This window comes from Jaculus jaculus, chromosome 9, assembly GCF_020740685.1.
Source record: "Jaculus jaculus isolate mJacJac1 chromosome 9, mJacJac1.mat.Y.cur, whole genome shotgun sequence".
Classification (NCBI taxonomy): Eukaryota; Metazoa; Chordata; class Mammalia; order Rodentia; family Dipodidae; genus Jaculus; species Jaculus jaculus.
The window spans coordinates 38,424,150-38,443,339 of NC_059110.1; the positions used below are offsets into that span (position 1 = coordinate 38,424,150).

The window sequence follows — 19,190 nt, forward strand, 5'->3', positions numbered from 1 at the left end:
CACCTTGTATATCTGGCTATGTAGGTCTTGGGAAATTGAACCTGGGTCCTTTGGCTATGCACACAAGTGCCTTACAAACTAAGCCATCTCTCCAGCCCTATGCTAACTTATGAATTATATTGGGAATGCAACAAAATGTACCTTCTGGCAGTAGATATGCTGACTGTCTGGGGACTGACTCTCTCCTGGCTTCCAGCCATGCCATTCCATTTTACATGTCAGCTGCATATGGAGTCTTCAGCAATAGGGTCTTACCACTGGCCTTTGGTGGGTCATCAAGTACTCTGACAGAAGTCTGTCATTGTTTTGGGAAACCTTGTAGGTTTCTCTGATCAAAAGCTCATTGTGGATGGTAGCCCCAAGCTGGAAGTGGGGGTTACAGGTCAGTGCCCACTAAGAAATTGAGGAAAAACATAACTAATATACAAGAGTTAGAGAGGAGAGAGAGAGAGAGAGGGGAGGGGGGAGAGGGAGGGAGGAAAGATGTAGATGATTTAGGTTAGTCTTGATCCTACCCTCTCCAGTGTCTGTGGTTCAGGTGTTTCCTGTAAGGCTCTAGTGAAGGTTCAGCCATTTGGTCTGTCTTTTAGGAAGTAGAATTTTATGGTACCATTGCCATTTGGGTCTAGATTACTGTTTCCCACCCTTTGATGCCCTCCCCGTCCTCCCCATTCATCCTATTTTCTAGTCCATGAGGTGCTTGCTGGGTATGTTAGGTATCTTGGGTAGATTCAGGTTAGGTGTTGTAGATGAGTGAGACTATGTGTCTATTTTTTTTTGTGATTGGGTAAGTTCACTGAGAATGATCTGTTTCAGGTTCAACCATTTTTCCTCAAATTTCTTTGTGTCGTTTTTTCTTACTGCTGTATAGAATTCCATTGTGTAGATATACCACATCTTAGTTATCCATTCTTCTAATGATAGACATCTGGGTTGATTCCAGCTTTTAGCTATTACGAATTGAGCCACTACAAACATGGTTGAGCAAATCTCTCTGGCCTGTGGTTTGAAGGTTTTAGGGTAGATGCCCAGTAAGGGTATAACTAGGTCTGTTGGTATTAGTATAGTCAGCTTTTTCAGGAGTCTCCATATTGCTTTCCAAAGTGGTTGTACCATCCTGCATTCCCACCAATAGTGACTGAGTGTTCCTGATTCTCCACGTCCTCGCCAGCATTTATTTTCATTTGATTTTTTGATGTTGGCTATCCTTATTGGGGTAAGGTGGAATCTCATAGTTGTTTTAATTTGCATTTCTCTGATGATTAGGGATGAAGAGCATTTTATTAAATGTGTGTTTGCCATTTGTATATCTTCCTCTGTGAATTGCCTATTCAACTCTGCACCCCATTTTGTGAGTGGGGTATTTGTCTTCTTAGTGTTTAGACTTTTGAGTTCTTTGTAGATTCTAGAGATTAGGCCTCTATCAGTTCAATAAACTGCAAATATTATCTCCCATTCTGTGGGTAATCTATTGGCTTTGCTTATTGTATGCTTGTCTTTAAAGAAACTCTTCAGCTTCATATGATCCCATTGGTTGAGTGACTGTTTAAGAACTTGAGCCACTGGGGTTTTGTTCAGGAAGTCTTTTTCCATTCCTATATCATGGAAAGTACTTCCTAAATTTTCTTCCAGTAGTATTCGAATTTCTGGTCTTATGTTGAGGTCGTTGATCCATTTGGATTTGAGTGTAGTGCATGGTGAAATGTGTGGATCAAGTTTTAGTGTCCTGCATGTGGTTATCCAGTTTGTCCAGCACCATTTGTTGAAGATGCTATCTTTTTCCAGCCTATATTGTTTGGGCCTTTGTCAAATATCAAGTAGCTATACTTGCTTGACCCATAATCCGGGTCCTCAAGTCTATTCCATTGGTCTATACTCCTGTTTTTATGCCAGTACCATGGTGTTTTTATTACTATGGCTTTGTAGTGTAGCTTTAGATCAGGTATGGTGATGCCACCAGAGGTATTTCTTTTGCTGAGGATATGTTTGGATATGCGAGGCCTTCTGTTTTTCCATATGAAATTTGAGATCATTTTTTCTATCTCTGTGAAGAACACTGTAGGGATTTTAATTGGAATTGCATTAAATCTATATATTGCCTTTGGTAGGATTATCATCTTCACATGTTAATTCTGCCTATCCAGAAGCATGGGAGGTCTTTCCATCTTCTCAAGTCCTCCTCAATTTCTTTTTTGAGAGTTTTTATATTTTCGTTGTATAGATCTTTTATTTCCTTGGTTAACGTTATTCCAAGGTATTTTTTTGTTGTTGCTATTGAAAATGAGACTATGTCCTTTATTTCTTTTTCTATATCTTTGTCATTTGCATACAGAAATGCTACCAATTTTTGTGCATTGATTTTGTATCCTGCTACTTTGCTATAGGAGTTAATCACCTTCAGGAGTTTTGGTATGGAGTCTCTCAGGTCTCTTACATATATTATGTCATCAGCAAATAGAGCTAACTTAACTTCTTCCTTTCCAAATTGTATCCCTTTTATTTCCTTCTCCTGTCTTATTGCTTGAGCTAGGACTTCCAGAACTATGTTGAAAAGCAGAGGTGAGAGAGTACATCCCTGTCTTATTCCTGATCTCAATGGAAATTCCTCCAGTCTCTCTCCATTAAGTATTATTTGGGCCTTTGGAGCTTTGTATATTGCCTTTATTATGTTAAGATGTGAACTGGCCATGCCTATTCTCTCCAATGTTTTGATCATGAAGTGATGATGTATCTTGTCAAAGGCCTTTTGTGCATCTATTGAAATGATCATGTGGTTTTTATGTTTAAGCTTGTTTATGTGGTGTATTACATTGACAGATTTTCGTATGTTGAACCACCCTTGTGTTCCTGGGATAAATCCCACTTGGTCAAGGTAGATAATGCTTTTGATGTGTTGTTGGATTTGGTTTGCGAGTATTTTGTTCAGGATCTTTGCATCTATGTTCATTAGGGAAATAGGCCGGTAGTTTTCTTTTCTTGTGGCATCTCTGCCTGGTTTTGGGATTAGGGTGATACTAGCTTCATAGAAGGAGTTGGGTAGCTTTCCCTGTTCTTCAATTGTGTGGCACAGTTTTAGAAAGATTGGTTTGAGTTCTTCCATGAAGGTTTGATAAAATTCGGCTAGGAATCCATCTGGTCCTGGACTCTTCTTTTTTGGGAGGTTTTTTTTTATTTCCTTTTCAATCTCCATGAGGGTGATGGGTTCTTTGAGGTGATTAATCTGCTCTGAGTTTAGCTTTGGTAGATGATATGTGTCCAGGAATTTATCCATCTCCTCCTCATTTTCCAGTTTTGTGGAGTAGAGGTTTTTGAAATAAGTCCTGATGATTCTGCCAATTTCACTTATGTCTGTTGTGATCTCTCCTTTTTATTTGAATTTTGTTAATTTGGAGTCTCTCCTTTTTTTGCTTGATCAAGTTGGCCAGCGGTTTGTCAATCTTGTTTATTTTTTCCAAAGAACCAGCTCTTTGTTTTGTCAATTGCCTTAATTGTTTCCTTGGTTTCCAGTTCATTAATTTCTGCTCTGATTTTAATTATTTCTTTCCTTCTGGAGCTCTTTGGGTTGGATTTTTCTTGTTTTTCAATGCTTTTAGGTGGATGGTTAGGCTATTGATTTCGAATCTTTCTGTCTTTTTTATGACAGCATTGAGTGCTGTGAATTTTCCCCTGAGTACTGCCTTCATTGTGTCCCATAAGTTTTGGTATGATGTGTTCTCATTGTCATTCAATTCCAGGAATTTTGCAATTTCATTTTTTATTTCATCCACTATCCGTTTATTGTTTAAGAGTGTGCTATTCAGTTTCCAGTTGCTGTTGGGATTCTTGGTGGTTTTTTTGTTGTTGATTTCTAGGAATATAGCATTATGATCTGATATCATGCAGGGAATTATGTCAATTTTCCTAAATATGTGGAGGCAGTCTTTGTGACCCAGTATATGGTCTATTTCAGAAAATGTTCCATGGGCTGCTGAGAAGAATGTGTAGTCTGTGGATTTGGGATGGAAAGTTCTGTAGATGTCCATTAGGTCTAAGTGTTCTATGGTTTTATTGAGCTCTCTTACTTCCCTGTTGAGTTTCTGTTTGGATGATCTGTCTATTACTGATAATGGTGTGTTGAAGTCCGCAGCTATGATGGTGTTGGTGGTTATTTCTGCTTTATTGTCAAGTAGGTTTTGTTTTATGAACTGTGGTGCCCCTGTGTTTGGTGCATACAGATTTATGATTGTAATATCCTCTTGATGGATTGTTCCCTTTATAAGTAGGAAGTAGCCTTCTTTGTCTTTTTTGATTGTTTTTGGTTTGAAGTCAATTTTATCCGATGTTAATATAGCTATACCTGCTTGTTTCTTTTTCCCATTTGCTTGGAATATTATTTTCCACCCTTTCACCCTGAGGAGGTTTCTGTCTTTAGTGGTAAGGTGGGTTTCTTGAAGGCAGCAGATTGAGGGGTCTAATTTTTTGATCCACCCTGTTAGCTTGTGTCTCTTGATGGGTGAATTAAGGCCATTAATGTTTAGGGTGATGACTGTGAGATTTGATTTGATCCTTGACATGTTGTGGTGGTAGAGGTGTGTTGGTGTTTTCATGAAATTTGAAATTTTTGTGTCTACTCTGGGTTTGGTTGTTGTGATCTGCTTCTTGTAGGCATTTGTGTTTGGTTATTTGTTTCTTATCTGTGGAGAATTTCCTGTAATACTTTCTGTAGGTTTGGTTTTGTGTTCATATAATTGTAAAGCTGAGTTTTGTCATGGGAAGTTTTCCTTTCACCATCTATTATAAGGGAGACTTTTGCCGGGTAGAGTAGTTTGGATTGGAAGCCATAGTTTCTTAGAGTTTGTAGAGTTTCACTCAAGGCCCTTCTAGCTTTCAGGGTTTCCATTGAACAGTCTGAAATAATTCTGATGGGGTTTCCTTTGAAAGTGGTGTGCTGTTTTTCCCTAGGTGCTTTTAGGATTTTTTCTTTGGTGTCAGTGTTTAGAGTCTTAATGATAATATGTCTTGGGGAGTTTCTCCTTTGGTCTAGTCGGTTAGGGGTTCTGTTTGCTTCTTGTATCTTGATGGGCCTTTCTTTTAAGAGATGGGGGAAGTTTTCTTCAATTATTGTGTTAAATAAATTCTCCACACCTTTGGTCTGAAATTCTTCTCCTTCTGGTATTCCAATGATTCTGATATTAGGACATTTAAGTGTATCCCACAATTCCCTCATGTTCTGTTCACAGGAACTTTTGAACTTACTGAAATTTTTGTACTCTTGAACTGTTTCTTCCATCCTGTCTTCCAGATCAGAGTTTCTATCTTCCACTTCGCTGAGTCTATTCTTGAGAGCCTCTAGCAAGTTTTGGACTTGTTCAATTAAGTTTGCATTTTCTACTACTTTCCTGTGTATCACTTCCATCTCTCTGTCCAGCTCCCTTTTCACCTCATTTTCTGATTTTCTTGATGATTCTTGGAAATCATCCTTGCATTTCTTTATGTTTTCATTTAGTGTGGCCAGCTGATTTTTAAGGTCCTCTTTTTTTCACTTTCCCTGAACTCTCTTAGCTCTCTTTGAATTCCTTCCAGTGTTTTATCATATTGCTCTAGCTTAGTGATGGTAGTATCCACAAGATTATCTGTCCTTTGTAGCTTTCCTGCAAGTTCTAGCAGTAGGTTGGTCAGGGTTCCATTGCTCATAGCTTCCACTTGATGTTCTGATCCTAAACACTCTTCTATGTTTTGGTTAGATGTAATCCTTGTTGGACTGGGTGATCTGTCTGGATTATCTTGCATTTTATTTTTCATGTTATTTCTTTTGTGCTGTGGTCTACCCATGTCAGTGTATGGGCAGGTAGGTGGGTGGAGCAGCCTGGGCTCTAGCTCAATGGGAATCCAAGGCAGTCTGGGGCACTTGCAAGTAGCCTGGGTTTTTGCTCTCTCTTGCCAAAGCCGCCTATCTATTGCCTGACAGACGTGCCAAAGTTGCCTGAATTTTCACCCAGTAATGCACCAAAGCTGCCTGCCTTCGAGCTTGAAAGGGGACTGAGGTAGCAAGCTGAAGCTGCCCAAACTCTGGCTGGGAACACTGGGACCTGCAAACACTCTGCGCTCTCCTGCCTCAGGGGAGTGGGGGATGGGTGGCGATGGACAGGTAGGGGATGGCACCTGAGCTGGCGCTAATGACTCAGTGTGGGCTTGTGTGGCCCTTGCTGTGGGACTGGGCTTGCTGCACGTGCAATTGTAGTGCAGAGGCAGCTGATGTGGGCACGGGATCGGGACATAGCAGAGGCTGGCTGGCGGGCAAGTGATCGGAGCACAGCAGCAGGTGGTCTGGCAGCTGCCTAATCACAGCAGAGGTGGCCCCTGTGGGTGTGCGAACCAGCACAGCGTGGCAGGCTGGCGCGCACGATCAGAGCACAACGGCAGAGGTCCCCGTGTCAGTGCAGCGGGCTGGCAGGCTGATCGGAGCACAGCCACTTGGGGCTCAGGGTGCGGTGGCTGTATGGGGGGTGGTAAACTACCCACCCGAGGGGGGATCCATGTTTCCCTGTTTTTCCCCACTCTGTGCCCTCCCACTGGCAAGCAGACCCTGGTAACCCTTAATTTCTTGCCTTTCTTTCCCCAGTATCTGCAGCGCAGCTAGGCGGTTGCCATCTTGGCTGGAAGTCCCTTTGGAAATTTTTGAAAATGAATTTCAAATATATATGTATTTAATTTTGTTTTAAATTTGTGACAAAGCCAAGAGACTGGCTTTTTTAAAAATTTTAATGTGAGGGATGAGGGGAGGAGGAGAGAGAATTGGCATGCTAGGGCCTTGACCACTGCAATCAAAATCCAGTGTGTGCGCCCCCTTGTGTGCATGTGTGACATTGCACACTTATGTCACTGTGCATCTGGCTTACATGGGACCTGGAGAGCAGACCATGAGTCCTTAGGCTTCTCAGGCAAGCACCTTAATGGCTAAGCCATCTCTCAAGCCCTATAGATATATTTTAAAATTTTTTCTTTGCATGGCATGGTGGTTCATGTCTTTAACCCCAGCACTCAGGTGGCAGAGGTATGAGGATCATGTCAGTTTGAGGCTACCCTGATACTGCATAGTAAATTCCAGGTCCACCTGGGCAAGAGTGAGACCCTACCTCCAAAAACAAAAACGAATAAACAAAAAGTTTTTGTGTGCATGTATTTATGTATACTTGATTTTATTTATTTCTGAAAGGTAGGGTTGTGTGTCAAAAGAAGGATTCTTAATAATGACAAAAATCATGTTTGATACCTTTGAAGTATTAAAAATGATGCTTCAGCCAATTGTCATGTTTCAATAAGGTAGAACATTATTATCTTACCTCATAATGCATCTGAAGAAAAGCTTAGATGGTGGTAGAAATCTCAACTTTGTGTCTTTTTGTTGTTCTTTTCCACTTGTGGTTTTATTAGCATTATTTTCAATATATGGTTTCTTTGTCGTCATTCAACAGTACCTGCTTGTTTGATAAAGTGTAAGGGCATCATCCATTTCATCAGGATCACTTTATTTAAGTCCTACCATGATGTATTTGGGAAATCTTAAATACAGCTTGGTAACTTGTAGTGCACTGAAAGTACTTGAACTTGTTTGTTCACCGGCCTCCACTCTGTCACCTGGAGCAGCTCCCATGCTTCAGCGACAGACAGAGGTGTTTCCCTAAAGAGGAGGCCAAGGCTGGCCAGTGTCTCAGCAGCAGCCAAGTTCAGTCTCTTCCATTGTCAGATGTGAAACATGCATTGTCTTTCTGCACTCCACAGGGAGGGTATTTGTCCATGTGGGTAGCACCCATGCTAGCCTATGAGAGGCTGGGCCATTCATGTTTCTCAATAATAATGAAAAGGTGAAACATCCAAGCCTTCAACTTTTGGAAAGCTAGAAATCTAGCTTGTTTCTGTGAATAATGTTAGAGACTTTATGGCATTGCTTCAAAACTTCATGTCTTTATTCAGGAAATACTCATGTTTTATTAACACAGTGTTGCTATTTTGAAAATGGAATTGTATCATACATGTAAATTATTAGCACATGGGACACTGCTAATATTTTAATAATCCTAATATTGGGAATTGGTAACATGAGAAGCTGAGAATTTCATTTCAAAACTCTTTATGTTACAAATGGAGGAAATAGATTTGGTTGTTACTGAGAAAGCAGGCTAGATAGGTAGATTAGGATAAAGAGGAAGTACAATTTTCACAATGATTATACATGGTATATACAAAGTCATATTGTGATATATTATTTGTTGAAAGTGACTCTGTTTGGATGGAAATTGATAAAGGAGAGGGAGAGAATGAACAAGAGAGGGAGAGAGAAAGTAGAAATGTTTTCTTATGGGCATAAATTCTGTGCAGTACACAGTGAACACATCATGAGCCTTGGTTTTCTCTCAGTAGTGGCTCAGGGAGGATGGTCTATATGTCTGTGCGAAAGGAAGGCCATCTGGTGACATTCACAGACATGTCATCTGAACCAGATTATTCTGACATGCTGTTCTTTGAACAGTGTCCCTGTAAGTCATATGTGTAACAGGGAGGCGGATTGGTGGCCAGATGCAAGATTTGGATGTCATGTTCTGAACTGAGATTTTTTAGGGCCATGAGTAGAAACTGTGAAAGCTGTGATCTTTTCCAGATTTCCTGGTAATAATGTTTGTTTTATTGTTCCCAGAAGATTGTGTGAAGATCAATGATGCATATGAAAAGAATTGTTTAGGTTTACATACTTCAAAAATTTAACTTGTTACAGTTTTGTAAATCATTAAGAGTTAGTTAAAATAATAAACTCTCACTGGGCCTGGTGGCTTACGCCTTTAATCCAAGCACTCAGGAGGCTGAGGTAGGACGGATCGCTGTGAGTTCGAGGCCAACTTGAAAGAATATAGTAAATTCTAGGTCAGTGTGGGCTAGAGTCAGACCCAACCTCAAAGAACAACAACAACAAAAAAAAACCAAAACTAATAATGATAATAAATTCTCTCAAAATGTAAAATACAGGGAGAGATTTGAAAGACCAAATTCACTTAGTACCTAATTTAACAACTTAGTTTCTTTTATATAGTCTTTTTTTTTTTTTTTTTTTTTTTTTTAAGAGAAGGAGAGACAGAGAGAAGAGATAGAGAATTGGCATGCCAGGGTCTCAGCCACTGCAATTGTACTCCAGATGCTTGCACCACCTAGTGGGCATGTGCAACCTTGCACTTGCCTCACCTTTGTGTGTCTAGCTAATATAGGATCTGAAGATTCGAACATGGTTCCTTAGTCTTCACAGGAAAATGTCTTAACTGCTAAGCCATCTCTCCATCCATCCTTGTAATTTTTATTTCTCAAGTGACATGTTCTTTATGCATGACTTCTCCAAATTTCAAAATAACAATAAAATCCATTTAAAATAGCTAACATTCCAAGGGAAAAGCCAAAATCCACATTTTTAATTCATATTAAAAATATGACAGTTGGCTTATTTTACAGTAACACTCATAATTAGTCAGATCCTGAAGTGCAGTTTGGTTTTTCACTGGAAGGATGATAGAGTATGTTTCTCTAATTTAAATTATTATACTTCTTGAGAGAACATGGAGGAAGACTTGGTTAAATTTAAAGCTGATGAGTCTTAGTGTTGCTTTATCCTACAGTTAGTTTCCTTCATTGTGCTTAAATTTCCAATGTGATATTACATTTGAAAACATACCAGCAGAGTCTGGGGAGATTGCTCAGTGGTCACGGATGCTTGCTTGCAAGCCTGCTGACTTTCCCAAGCACTCATGAAAAACCAGATGCAAGGTGGTACTCATGTCTATTACTCCTAAGCACCTATGGCAATGAGAGGCTAAGCCAGGAGAATCCAGAAGCTTGAGGTCGAGTGGCAAAACAAGACAGACTGTGTCTCAGTGAGGTGGAAGGAGAGAATGGATACTTTGAGGTTATTCTCTACTCACCCATAATCATACACTCAAGTATGCATGTATGAACACATAACTAAAATAAAATAAAATTAACTGTCCTAGTTTATGTGATATTAAGTAGCTGTTTATAAGGAAGCCATAGTATGTGAAGAGGTAGGTTAATTAAATATTTTCCCCTATATTCTACCACTTAGTATACTAAACTGTATCATCTCATAAGAGAGAATATACACAAATTCATAGGCACATTTTTCTTGCAATAGAGACATCCAAAAATACAGAGCCACCGTGTGTGATTAACATGAAATAATAGTGGCCCTCAGGGTTGCAAGCTGTTTTTACTTCCTAATGTGCTAGGTAGGTTTGTTATTACCTCAGGTGAACTCTATTCCCCAAGAAAGATGGATCTAAATTAATTCTTCCATGACTTATGTCATTAATACAGCTAGAATACAAATAGAATGAACCTTTTATGAGATTCTAGGTAGCTATCTTTCTAAAAAATTACTTCACTAAGATCATTGTATTTTCTGTTTATTGATAATAATTATGGAATCTTATAAATAAATCTTGACCTCTCCAGCCCCAAATATTTCTTTTTCTTATTGCCTTCAAGCACATCATGTAGTGGAGGAATTGTTTTCTCATTCTAAAGGTTTTTCAGGACAGGGGCTGAGGCTCAGTGACAGAGCACTTGCCTAGCATATATTAGAACCCAGATTCAATCCTTAGCACAGAAACTAATAAACAACAAAGTTTCCATGCTATTGTCTTCAAATCTTATTAGGATTGCATCACATATAGTATTTCAGTAGGTTTATATCTAAAAGTAACCAGAATTCATTTTTTTTTTTGTACAAACAAATGTAGACTTTAAGCTTTACTTCTCAGGAATATTTGAAGAGTTACTCCAAATATACATAAAAGATAGCACAATCTAATTATTACTTTGATATATGTGAATTTAATTGGAATACATTTATTGAGCGAGCTAATAACTAACTTCTTCAGGCTATTTCATTGCAGTTGTTTTTAAAGTATGCTGTATTCTTAGAGTATGATGATATATGTTTGTTAATTTACTTTTTGTTTGGAAAAGCAATTAATTTTTCCTTTGTCCTTATTTTATCTGGAATTTACTAAAATCTACTTAACAAATACATTTCTGAATATAATAAAAAGCAGGTATGTCAGGATGGAGAGATGGCTGAGAAAGGGCTCAGTTCTTAAGTGTGCTTCTTGCAGAAGCATGAGGGCCTGAGGGTTCCAAGTTTATCTGAGCTAAAATCCCCAGAACCCACACAAACAGCTGGATGTGGCCATGTACACCTGTAACTCCTGTCCTGCAAAGGGGAATAGAGACCAGATAACTCTGCTCTCCTGGCCTAGGAGTGAGCTATGGAGCCTGACATCTGATGAGAGAGAGAGAGAGAAGCAAAAAGCAAAGCAGATATGTCCAAAATGAAAACAATAGTTCAAGGGAAGTACTAAAATATGTAACAATAAAAAGCTATAACTTTCTGGGGCTGGAGAGATGGCTTAGAGGCTAAGTGCTTGCCTGTGAAGCCTAAGGACCCTGGTTCGAGGCTCGATTCCCCAGGACCCATGTTAGCCAGATGCACAAGGGGCTGCACGTGTCTGGAGTTCATTTGCAGTGGCTGGAGGCCCTGTACCTATTCTCTCTCTCTCTCTTTCTGCCTCTTTCTCTCTGTCGCTCTCAAATAAATAAATAAAAATAAACAAAAAATAAAAAAGCTATAACTTAAAAAATATTTTATTTATTTATGAGAGAGTGACAGAATGGGCATGCCAGGATTCTAGCCACTGCAAATTAACTCCAGATGTATGTGCCACCTTGTGTATCTGGCTTCACATTTGTACAGGGGATTTGAACCCTGAGTCATTATGTTTGGTAGGCAAGCACCTAAACTGCTGAGCCATCTCTCTACCTCCCACCAACCCCATCCTGAAAAGCTCTATCTTAAAGAGTGGAAATTCTTTGCAGTATTGCCCATGCTGATAATATACAGAAAAGTTTAAATTGTGAAATTAGTAAGATGTAAATTAGTATGATAGTAAAATTTCAGTGGAAAAAAATTAGAGAATTAATAATAGAATGATATGTTAAGTATATTCCATTCAAGACAATTGGCTGACCTTTCATATGTCCAAGGAGTGTTATGAGATGAAGAGAGGCACTGTGATGTATTATACTATGATTTGTTAATGTGCTTTCCTCCAAGTGTTTTACAATGAACTAAACTTTGTAAATTCTACACATCACATTCCACTTTTGAGAGTAACAGTGCATCAAAAGTTTTTGAGAGTAACAGTGCATCAAACATTAGAAATGTGCAGTTATTTTTTATGATGATAAAGCAATATAACATAATTATTTGATTGTACTGCATACAATTCAGATGCACTTAATACATTTTTAATACTGTACAATTATCACCATTTTCTAGTCCCAGCTATATAGCTTTTCAATTATAAAATTTGACAACTAATTTCCTCCTGGAGTATTTTTAATTTGGTATGTATAGAGAATATGTCCATGGGAAATTAATCTAATCAAATATTCTCTTTTTAAAATTAAAATAGGTGATCTTGAGAGATTAAATACCTTCCTCAAAATCATATTGGTAGTCAAGACAGAGCCAGTATCTTAATCAGAGTTCACATTTCCAAGGACAAGAAATTTCCTTTTTCAACTTATTTCTTCCTCATTCCTATTTATGTTGCCCAATCTGATGACCCAGTAATCTACACACACTATGCTGAAACTTAATAGATAAATTTAAGACTAAAACAAATATCTTCAATCTTTAAAAATTATTACATCTGAAACCCACACCAAGCTGTTTGATAGCTATTTGTGATTTGCTTATGAAAGAACCTTTCTTATAAAAAGATTCTCTTTTATTAACCCAATTCTATTCTTAGGTCTCTTTAAGATTGTGGCTGACCAAACTCCATACCTTACTATGGAAGAAATTACAAGAACCTTTCATATTGGATCCAACAGACTGGGACACCCTAGCTTCTATCTTCTGAATGAACTAAAACTAGAGAATCTTATCATAAAGCAAGGTGAGCCAATCACGCTCAGCTCACTAGAAGAGGTTGATGGAAAAATACTGGTGAATTGTGAAGTGACAAGAAACCATCAAAAGCACTCATTCACCTTGCCTTTGTCACAGAAAGGAGAGTTCTATGAGTGTGAAGATGAACATATCTATACCCTGAAAGAAATTGTCCAATGGAAGATTCCCAAGAATAGAACACGAATGGTGCAACTTACAGATTTCTCAAATAAATGGGACTCAACAAACCCGTTCCCTAAAGACTTCTATGGTACTCTGATTCTCAAGCCTGTTTACGAAATTCAAGGCGTGATGAAATGTAAGTATCTCCTAAGGATGGTGCTGTGTGAGCATTGTGGGATGTGGCAAAGAGAAGGGTGCAGAACCCAGAAAGGGGCCCTGTACCAGTTTCCTGTGACATAGACATGTCAGAAATTGTATATACCATCCAAGGAAAGATGCTATGACTTTCAGGTGTCCACAGATTAAAATACTCATCATTTTATTGCTACCATTTAAGCACATTTATTAAACAGCTACTTTTTAGAATGAAAATATTTTGTTATAAAGCAGCATTCTTCTATGAAAATGATCTACCAAAGTGGCAAAGATAGTTTTCTTCTGCATTTTTTTTCTCAGCCACCTAACATAACCTCTTAATATGGAGTCTTTATGATTTACGAGAAACCATACATTAATTCATACATAGGTGTATTTTCATATGTAGCCACTGATTTCTTTTTTCTTCTTTACATGGGCAATTAGTGGAGTAGAAAATTCTGAACCTAGAGTGAAAACTTGTGGATTATAGATGGGTCTGATGGCACAGGCTTCCAATCTCAGCTGTTCTAGAGGCTAAGTTCAGGAGGATAACAAACTCAAGACCAGTCTAAGCATAAAGCAAGTTTCTGTTTCACAATGAAGGTTAAAGTGGGTGGGGACAGGAGATGGACCACGGTGGTAGGATAGTGATAGCATAGGTGAGATTCAAGGTTCAAGGAGTTTGTAAGTCATAGCTTTGGGTGAGCCTCTTCAATCTCTGTGGCTATGCAGAAGGGATGCTGATACCTTCTTTCACCTTCTGGACTTGTCTCAGCAGTAAAATAAAGCAGTATTAAAGAATCTGAGAGCATCAGACAATATATAACACTACCTCCATAAATATGTCAAAATGTGTTTCTTTCTGCTCTGATTATACTATTACAATTATGGAAAATCTGATATTCTTTTTGCCAATTTTGGAACTGTGGAGCAAATTCTGTCATACTAAACATTTAACCAGGAATTTACCAATTCATGTTGAACCAAGGGTATAGGAATTCTTTGTGTGGCTTAATTTCAAAAATTATTCAAGATCACAACAAACTGGAAACATGCAACAATGGGTTGAGTTTGTCTCAATATTCATAAATAACAGATAGCATTTTATCATTTTCAAGTCTGTTCACTTTCTAAGATTAGCATCTTCTACATGTCACAAGGTTGTAACTGAGAACAAACACAGGACCCAATCATGTGGATAGCATGGCTAAAACCTTGAATGAATTTAGATGAGATAGCAAGTCTTGAGGGATGAATGGGGAGAGAGGCAGACAAAGCAACAAGGTGCAAAGTTAGGGCAGCAGTGGTGACTTGTGGAATAGCAAGTAAGGAAGCGATTGGAGTTTCCACATTGGGAAAAAGAGGACTGGGCAGACTGAAAAAATATGAAACACCTGGGGATGTGAAATCCATAATGGAAGGTCATCAAATCTACTCAATGGAGTGGAGCTTTTTCCTGATCAGAAGGATTGTTTTGCTGAGAAAGACAGAGGAGTGGAGTGATGCCAGTGAGGATTATGGCCAGGGGCTAGTGGTCTATTCAATAGAAGTAGTAATAGCAGAAACTGAGAAGCTTAGTGGCCACTCAAAATATGCAGCCAGTAGGGCCCATAAAAGTCTATTGGAAGGGAACTAGCTCAGCTTTCTTTTCAGCCTTTGGCTTCATCTGCTGGTTGGACAGAAATGCATTTATCAAATATAAAAGCCAGAAGAGCAGAGTTTGGTAAAAGAATGACGTAAGTAGACTTAAATACAGTTTTCTGCTGATCAAGAACCAGAGAAAGGCTTTGGCTGATATAAAAAAAATCTTTCACAAAGTATTTTTGCCTGATTTTTACTAGTTATCAAAATTAAATTTTCATGTTCATTATTCTGGGTATTTTTTCTGGTAATTCTCAGACGATGTTAAACACTATTACTTATTGTGTAGCCATTTGGGAACAGTTGCTGAGTGAAACTGGCGTCACGTGTATTGGTGCAGAGTGTTATATGAACATAAAGTATTAATGCACACCACAGGTGTCACACTTTTAAAATGTCTGTGTTATTGCCATTTCCCCCTAAATATAGAATGCAGACTGTCCTTTGAATCAGTTGTGATCTTCCTGTACATCATTATTCTTTCTTAAATTGAAGATTTAAGTATGCCTCAAAGTCAAAGTATGTTGAAAAGTTGCTTTCTGTAGGCCGGAGTGTGAGGCATAGTTAAAAGCCCTCTAGGCTTGAGTCTTTCTTTCTAAAAGTGACAGGAAAAAGAACAGGTCTGAGAAGAGAGAGGATGTTTTATCTTAACCCTAGAGGAAGAGAACATGAAAAAGATGGAGCACTAAAGGAAGCTATGAAATATTTATTTGCTGGAGAAAAAGGAATATCAGATATTTTACTCTTATTACTTGTTTTTAATATGTTATTAAGGTGACAATTTAAACTCCATAAAAAAGAAATGGAGCAAAAATGTTTAAGTGAAATATTTGTTTCTGGAATTCCTGGTCCAAACTACACAATAGGCCTAAGAGCCTACTGGCCATCAGCTTCAGTGTTAAAAGTTAACTCTCACTGGAAAAAGATAGAAATTATAATCTAAGTCCTGTAACTACTGGTCTCATATGAATCTTTTTGAGATATGTTTGAGCATTATTTAATCAATGAAATGTGTAATATTACAAGTGAAATGTGAATTAGTTATTTATGTTTGCTTCATAAAAATCAATGACTTGACCATTATGATTTGTTAAATACTATGTTTTAATATATAGGTTGCTAATTGGCTCCTCCTTAACAGAAAATTTTGCATTATATAGGTCTTTTTGTTTTTTAGAAGAAAATCCTAATGCTGCCCCAAAGCTTGGGGCACAGTCTTTACTGAGATATAAAAGAAATTGATTTTCTAAGCAGAAGACACACAAGTGTAAGGAGACTTGAAAAGGTCATCTCAGAACATTGCATTTTGGGTAATAAATGAATGACAGAAACAACTTCAATCTTCAGCATCCCAAGACTTCAAAAATATTTTCAACCTTTATTAAGATAAATAGTAGTAAATTATCAAATAGTAATAAGAGGTATAACAAAGTTATTAGCAAACTTCCCAATTTTTTCCTATTGTTGTAGACAGTTTCACAATGCTGGGCTGAACATCCAACCAGACAGTGTTTATGGAAAGAAGGGATTTATTTTAGCTTAAAGACCAGGTGAAGTTACATCTATGATGGAGGAAGCTGGATCCCATTCATAAATCCAAGCAAAGAGAAAAGACACCACCATCCAGAAAACACCAAAAGCAACAAGTGATAACCAGCAGCAAGCTCAAACCACTCTGCCCACCTTTGGGCTGGCTCCAGGATCCACCCCCAGTGACACCTCCTCCAGCTTTGTGGCTGGAGACCAAAGTTACAAGTTTAACTTTTAACATCTGAGTCTATGGCAGACATCCATTCAAACTGCTACACATATAGTCTCCCACTTGAGCTAATTAGTAGTAGTAATGTAGTAGTAGTTTTTTTAGTAGTGTCATCTCTCCTGCTTTCTGGTATTTGTCTTCTCATTTACAAATAATAGGGGCAGAACTGGCTTTAAAGTTGTTGACTTTAGAAAGCACCTACTGAGGGCTGGAGAGATGGCTTAGTAGTTAAGGCACTTGCCTTTGAAGCCTGAGGACTCAAGTTTGATTCTGCAGGTCCCACATAAGCCAGACACACAGTGATGCAAGTGTGCAAGGTTTCTCATGCACACAAGGTGGATTCACATTTCTAGAGTTTGACTGCAGTGACTGGAGGCCCTAGCATGCCAATTCTCTCTCTCCCTCTCTCATTAAAAAAAAAGGGCAGGGGGCTGGAGATGTGGATTAGTGGTTAAGGGACTTACTTGCAAAGCCTTAAAGACCCATGTCCCATGTAAGCCAGATGCACAAGGTGGCACATGCATCTGGAGTTCATTTGCAGTGGCTAGAGGCCCTGGCATGCCCATTCCCTCTCTCTTCCTCTTTCTCTCCCTCTCTCTGTTTCTAATAAATAAGTACATTTTAAAGAGGCAGTCTGTTGGGTTTTAGTCTCTTTTGGTATTAATTTTTCCCTGAAAATGTTCCTTCTGGCATTTCTCATCCCTGTATCAATTGCTTGGTAGACATATTGTTATGCCCAGTTCTCAGCATCCCCAATGACCACCAAGGAGAACCAAACACGTATGCAAGGGCAAAGAGCTTTATTTCAGGCTTAAGCTTGGTGTCTTGACTTCACCAACGCAGTGGATCCGTACAAGAGCCCTGAGTAGTGGGAGAGTAGGGTTTTTATAGGGATTTGAACATAGAAGAAAGGGATGGGTACGTGTACTCCTCTGGTTGGCTTAGGATTTTGGTGGGCAAAGTTGGTGCTAGGGCAAGGGGAATTGAACTTATCTATGACTACAGGAATGTATAGTGTAATCAATTTCCAGTAAGTGTTAAACCCACCCTTACTGGAAGATAAAAACTTAGACCTTGCTGGGAAACAGAAAGTTAGGCCTACTGAGGACTTTGAAGCCTGTTATGCATCCATCTGGTTCCTGAGTCCTTCATTCCCCCCTCTCATTGTACCATGAGGAGCCAATCTTGGATCCTGATTGGGTTAGTGAGTGGAGTCTAATGATATATATACTGTGATTTTAAACCATAATTTGTATTGTATTAATGTGTTCCCTAAAAAAGAAACTAATTTATTAATAATGTAAGGTCCTACTGTGATTAGCAACAAAAACAAAAGTAATAGCCCTGCTAAAGCAGATAGCAGAGTTGGTAACCATGGGGAATGACTGAACCATGAGTCAAACCATCCTTTATCAGCTTCTCTTTTTTTTTTTTTTTTCCAAATTCTCTCCTACCTTCACCATTGAGTCTCTAATTACACGTGAATGGTTGATATAAAAACATTCTTTCCTTCAGGCCACACATTGTCCCCCTTGCTGGAGGAATAATAAGTCCAACCCCTGTCTATTCCATAATACAATCACAACTAAGGAATCTACATTTTTCTCTAAGTGAGTAATTTAGCCTCTGAATGTCTAAGTCTATACTTGATGTTTTCCTTGAAGGGTGAGTGCTGCAATGCCTGTTCTTGCACCTACCAGGCTTGCATTGGGAAATGTCACCAACAGGATAGTAAATAAGGCACCTGGATCATACCCAATAACATACAGTCTTATTCCCCAGGTTTTTTCATTATCCCAGGACACCTGTCTCCCTTTTTTCATAAACTTCTGAGAAACAAAATTACAGGTCTCATTTCCTTTCAAGGGAGGGAGGTAACATGGTCCATTTTGGTGCCTGTTCTGGTTCAGTGTCATGGTGATAAGGTCCCCCTGAGTAGGCGGGTTCCAATATACCCTTCCGGGAGACACACATTGACAGCCAGCACAGTAGAAAGCTTCAGGTCCTCCACAGCCCCCTTTGATTCTTGCTTTTTAAGTGCCCAGGGCATACATAGAAATAAGAAATTTCCTGATTCATCACAGAATCCCATGAGTCACCCACTAGTTGATGGGGGTCAAAGATCAAATCAGGACCGTGGGGCAAGATGTGATTTGGAGTTAGCAGTTTCCTCCATGGCAGTGTTGGTTATTATCCAGGTCAGATTATAAATTTGGTGGGGAGTAGCTTCCACAATATGTACAGTTAGGAGCACAGTCAGGATCAGGAGTTGAAGCTTGAGTGGGGTGCTGCGTTTCTGTTGTGGCAGATAGTTCTCAGGTTCAGCCAGTGGATCTGCTGGTCGGATATGGGTGGGTGTGATGAATCCAAGTGGCAATTCCATCCGTTTTCACAGTGGTAGGTGTGGTTTAATATAACCCTTGATAAATCATTTTGAAAGAAAAAAACATTATTTGACAACCACTGATTTTGGCT

The 19,190-nt window shown here is 38.8% G+C and overlaps 1 protein-coding gene across 1 annotated transcript in view; it reads left to right on the forward strand.

The window, feature by feature from the left end:
• Positions 1 to 19,190, forward strand: part of Themis (thymocyte selection associated) — a 189,508-nt gene that overhangs the window by 65,346 nt on the left and 104,972 nt on the right. Inside the window, exon 3 of the mRNA XM_004651342.2 lies at positions 12,855 to 13,313. Coding sequence (XP_004651399.1) covers positions 12,855 to 13,313 — 459 coding nt within the window. The remainder of the gene's footprint in view (positions 1 to 12,854; positions 13,314 to 19,190) is intronic.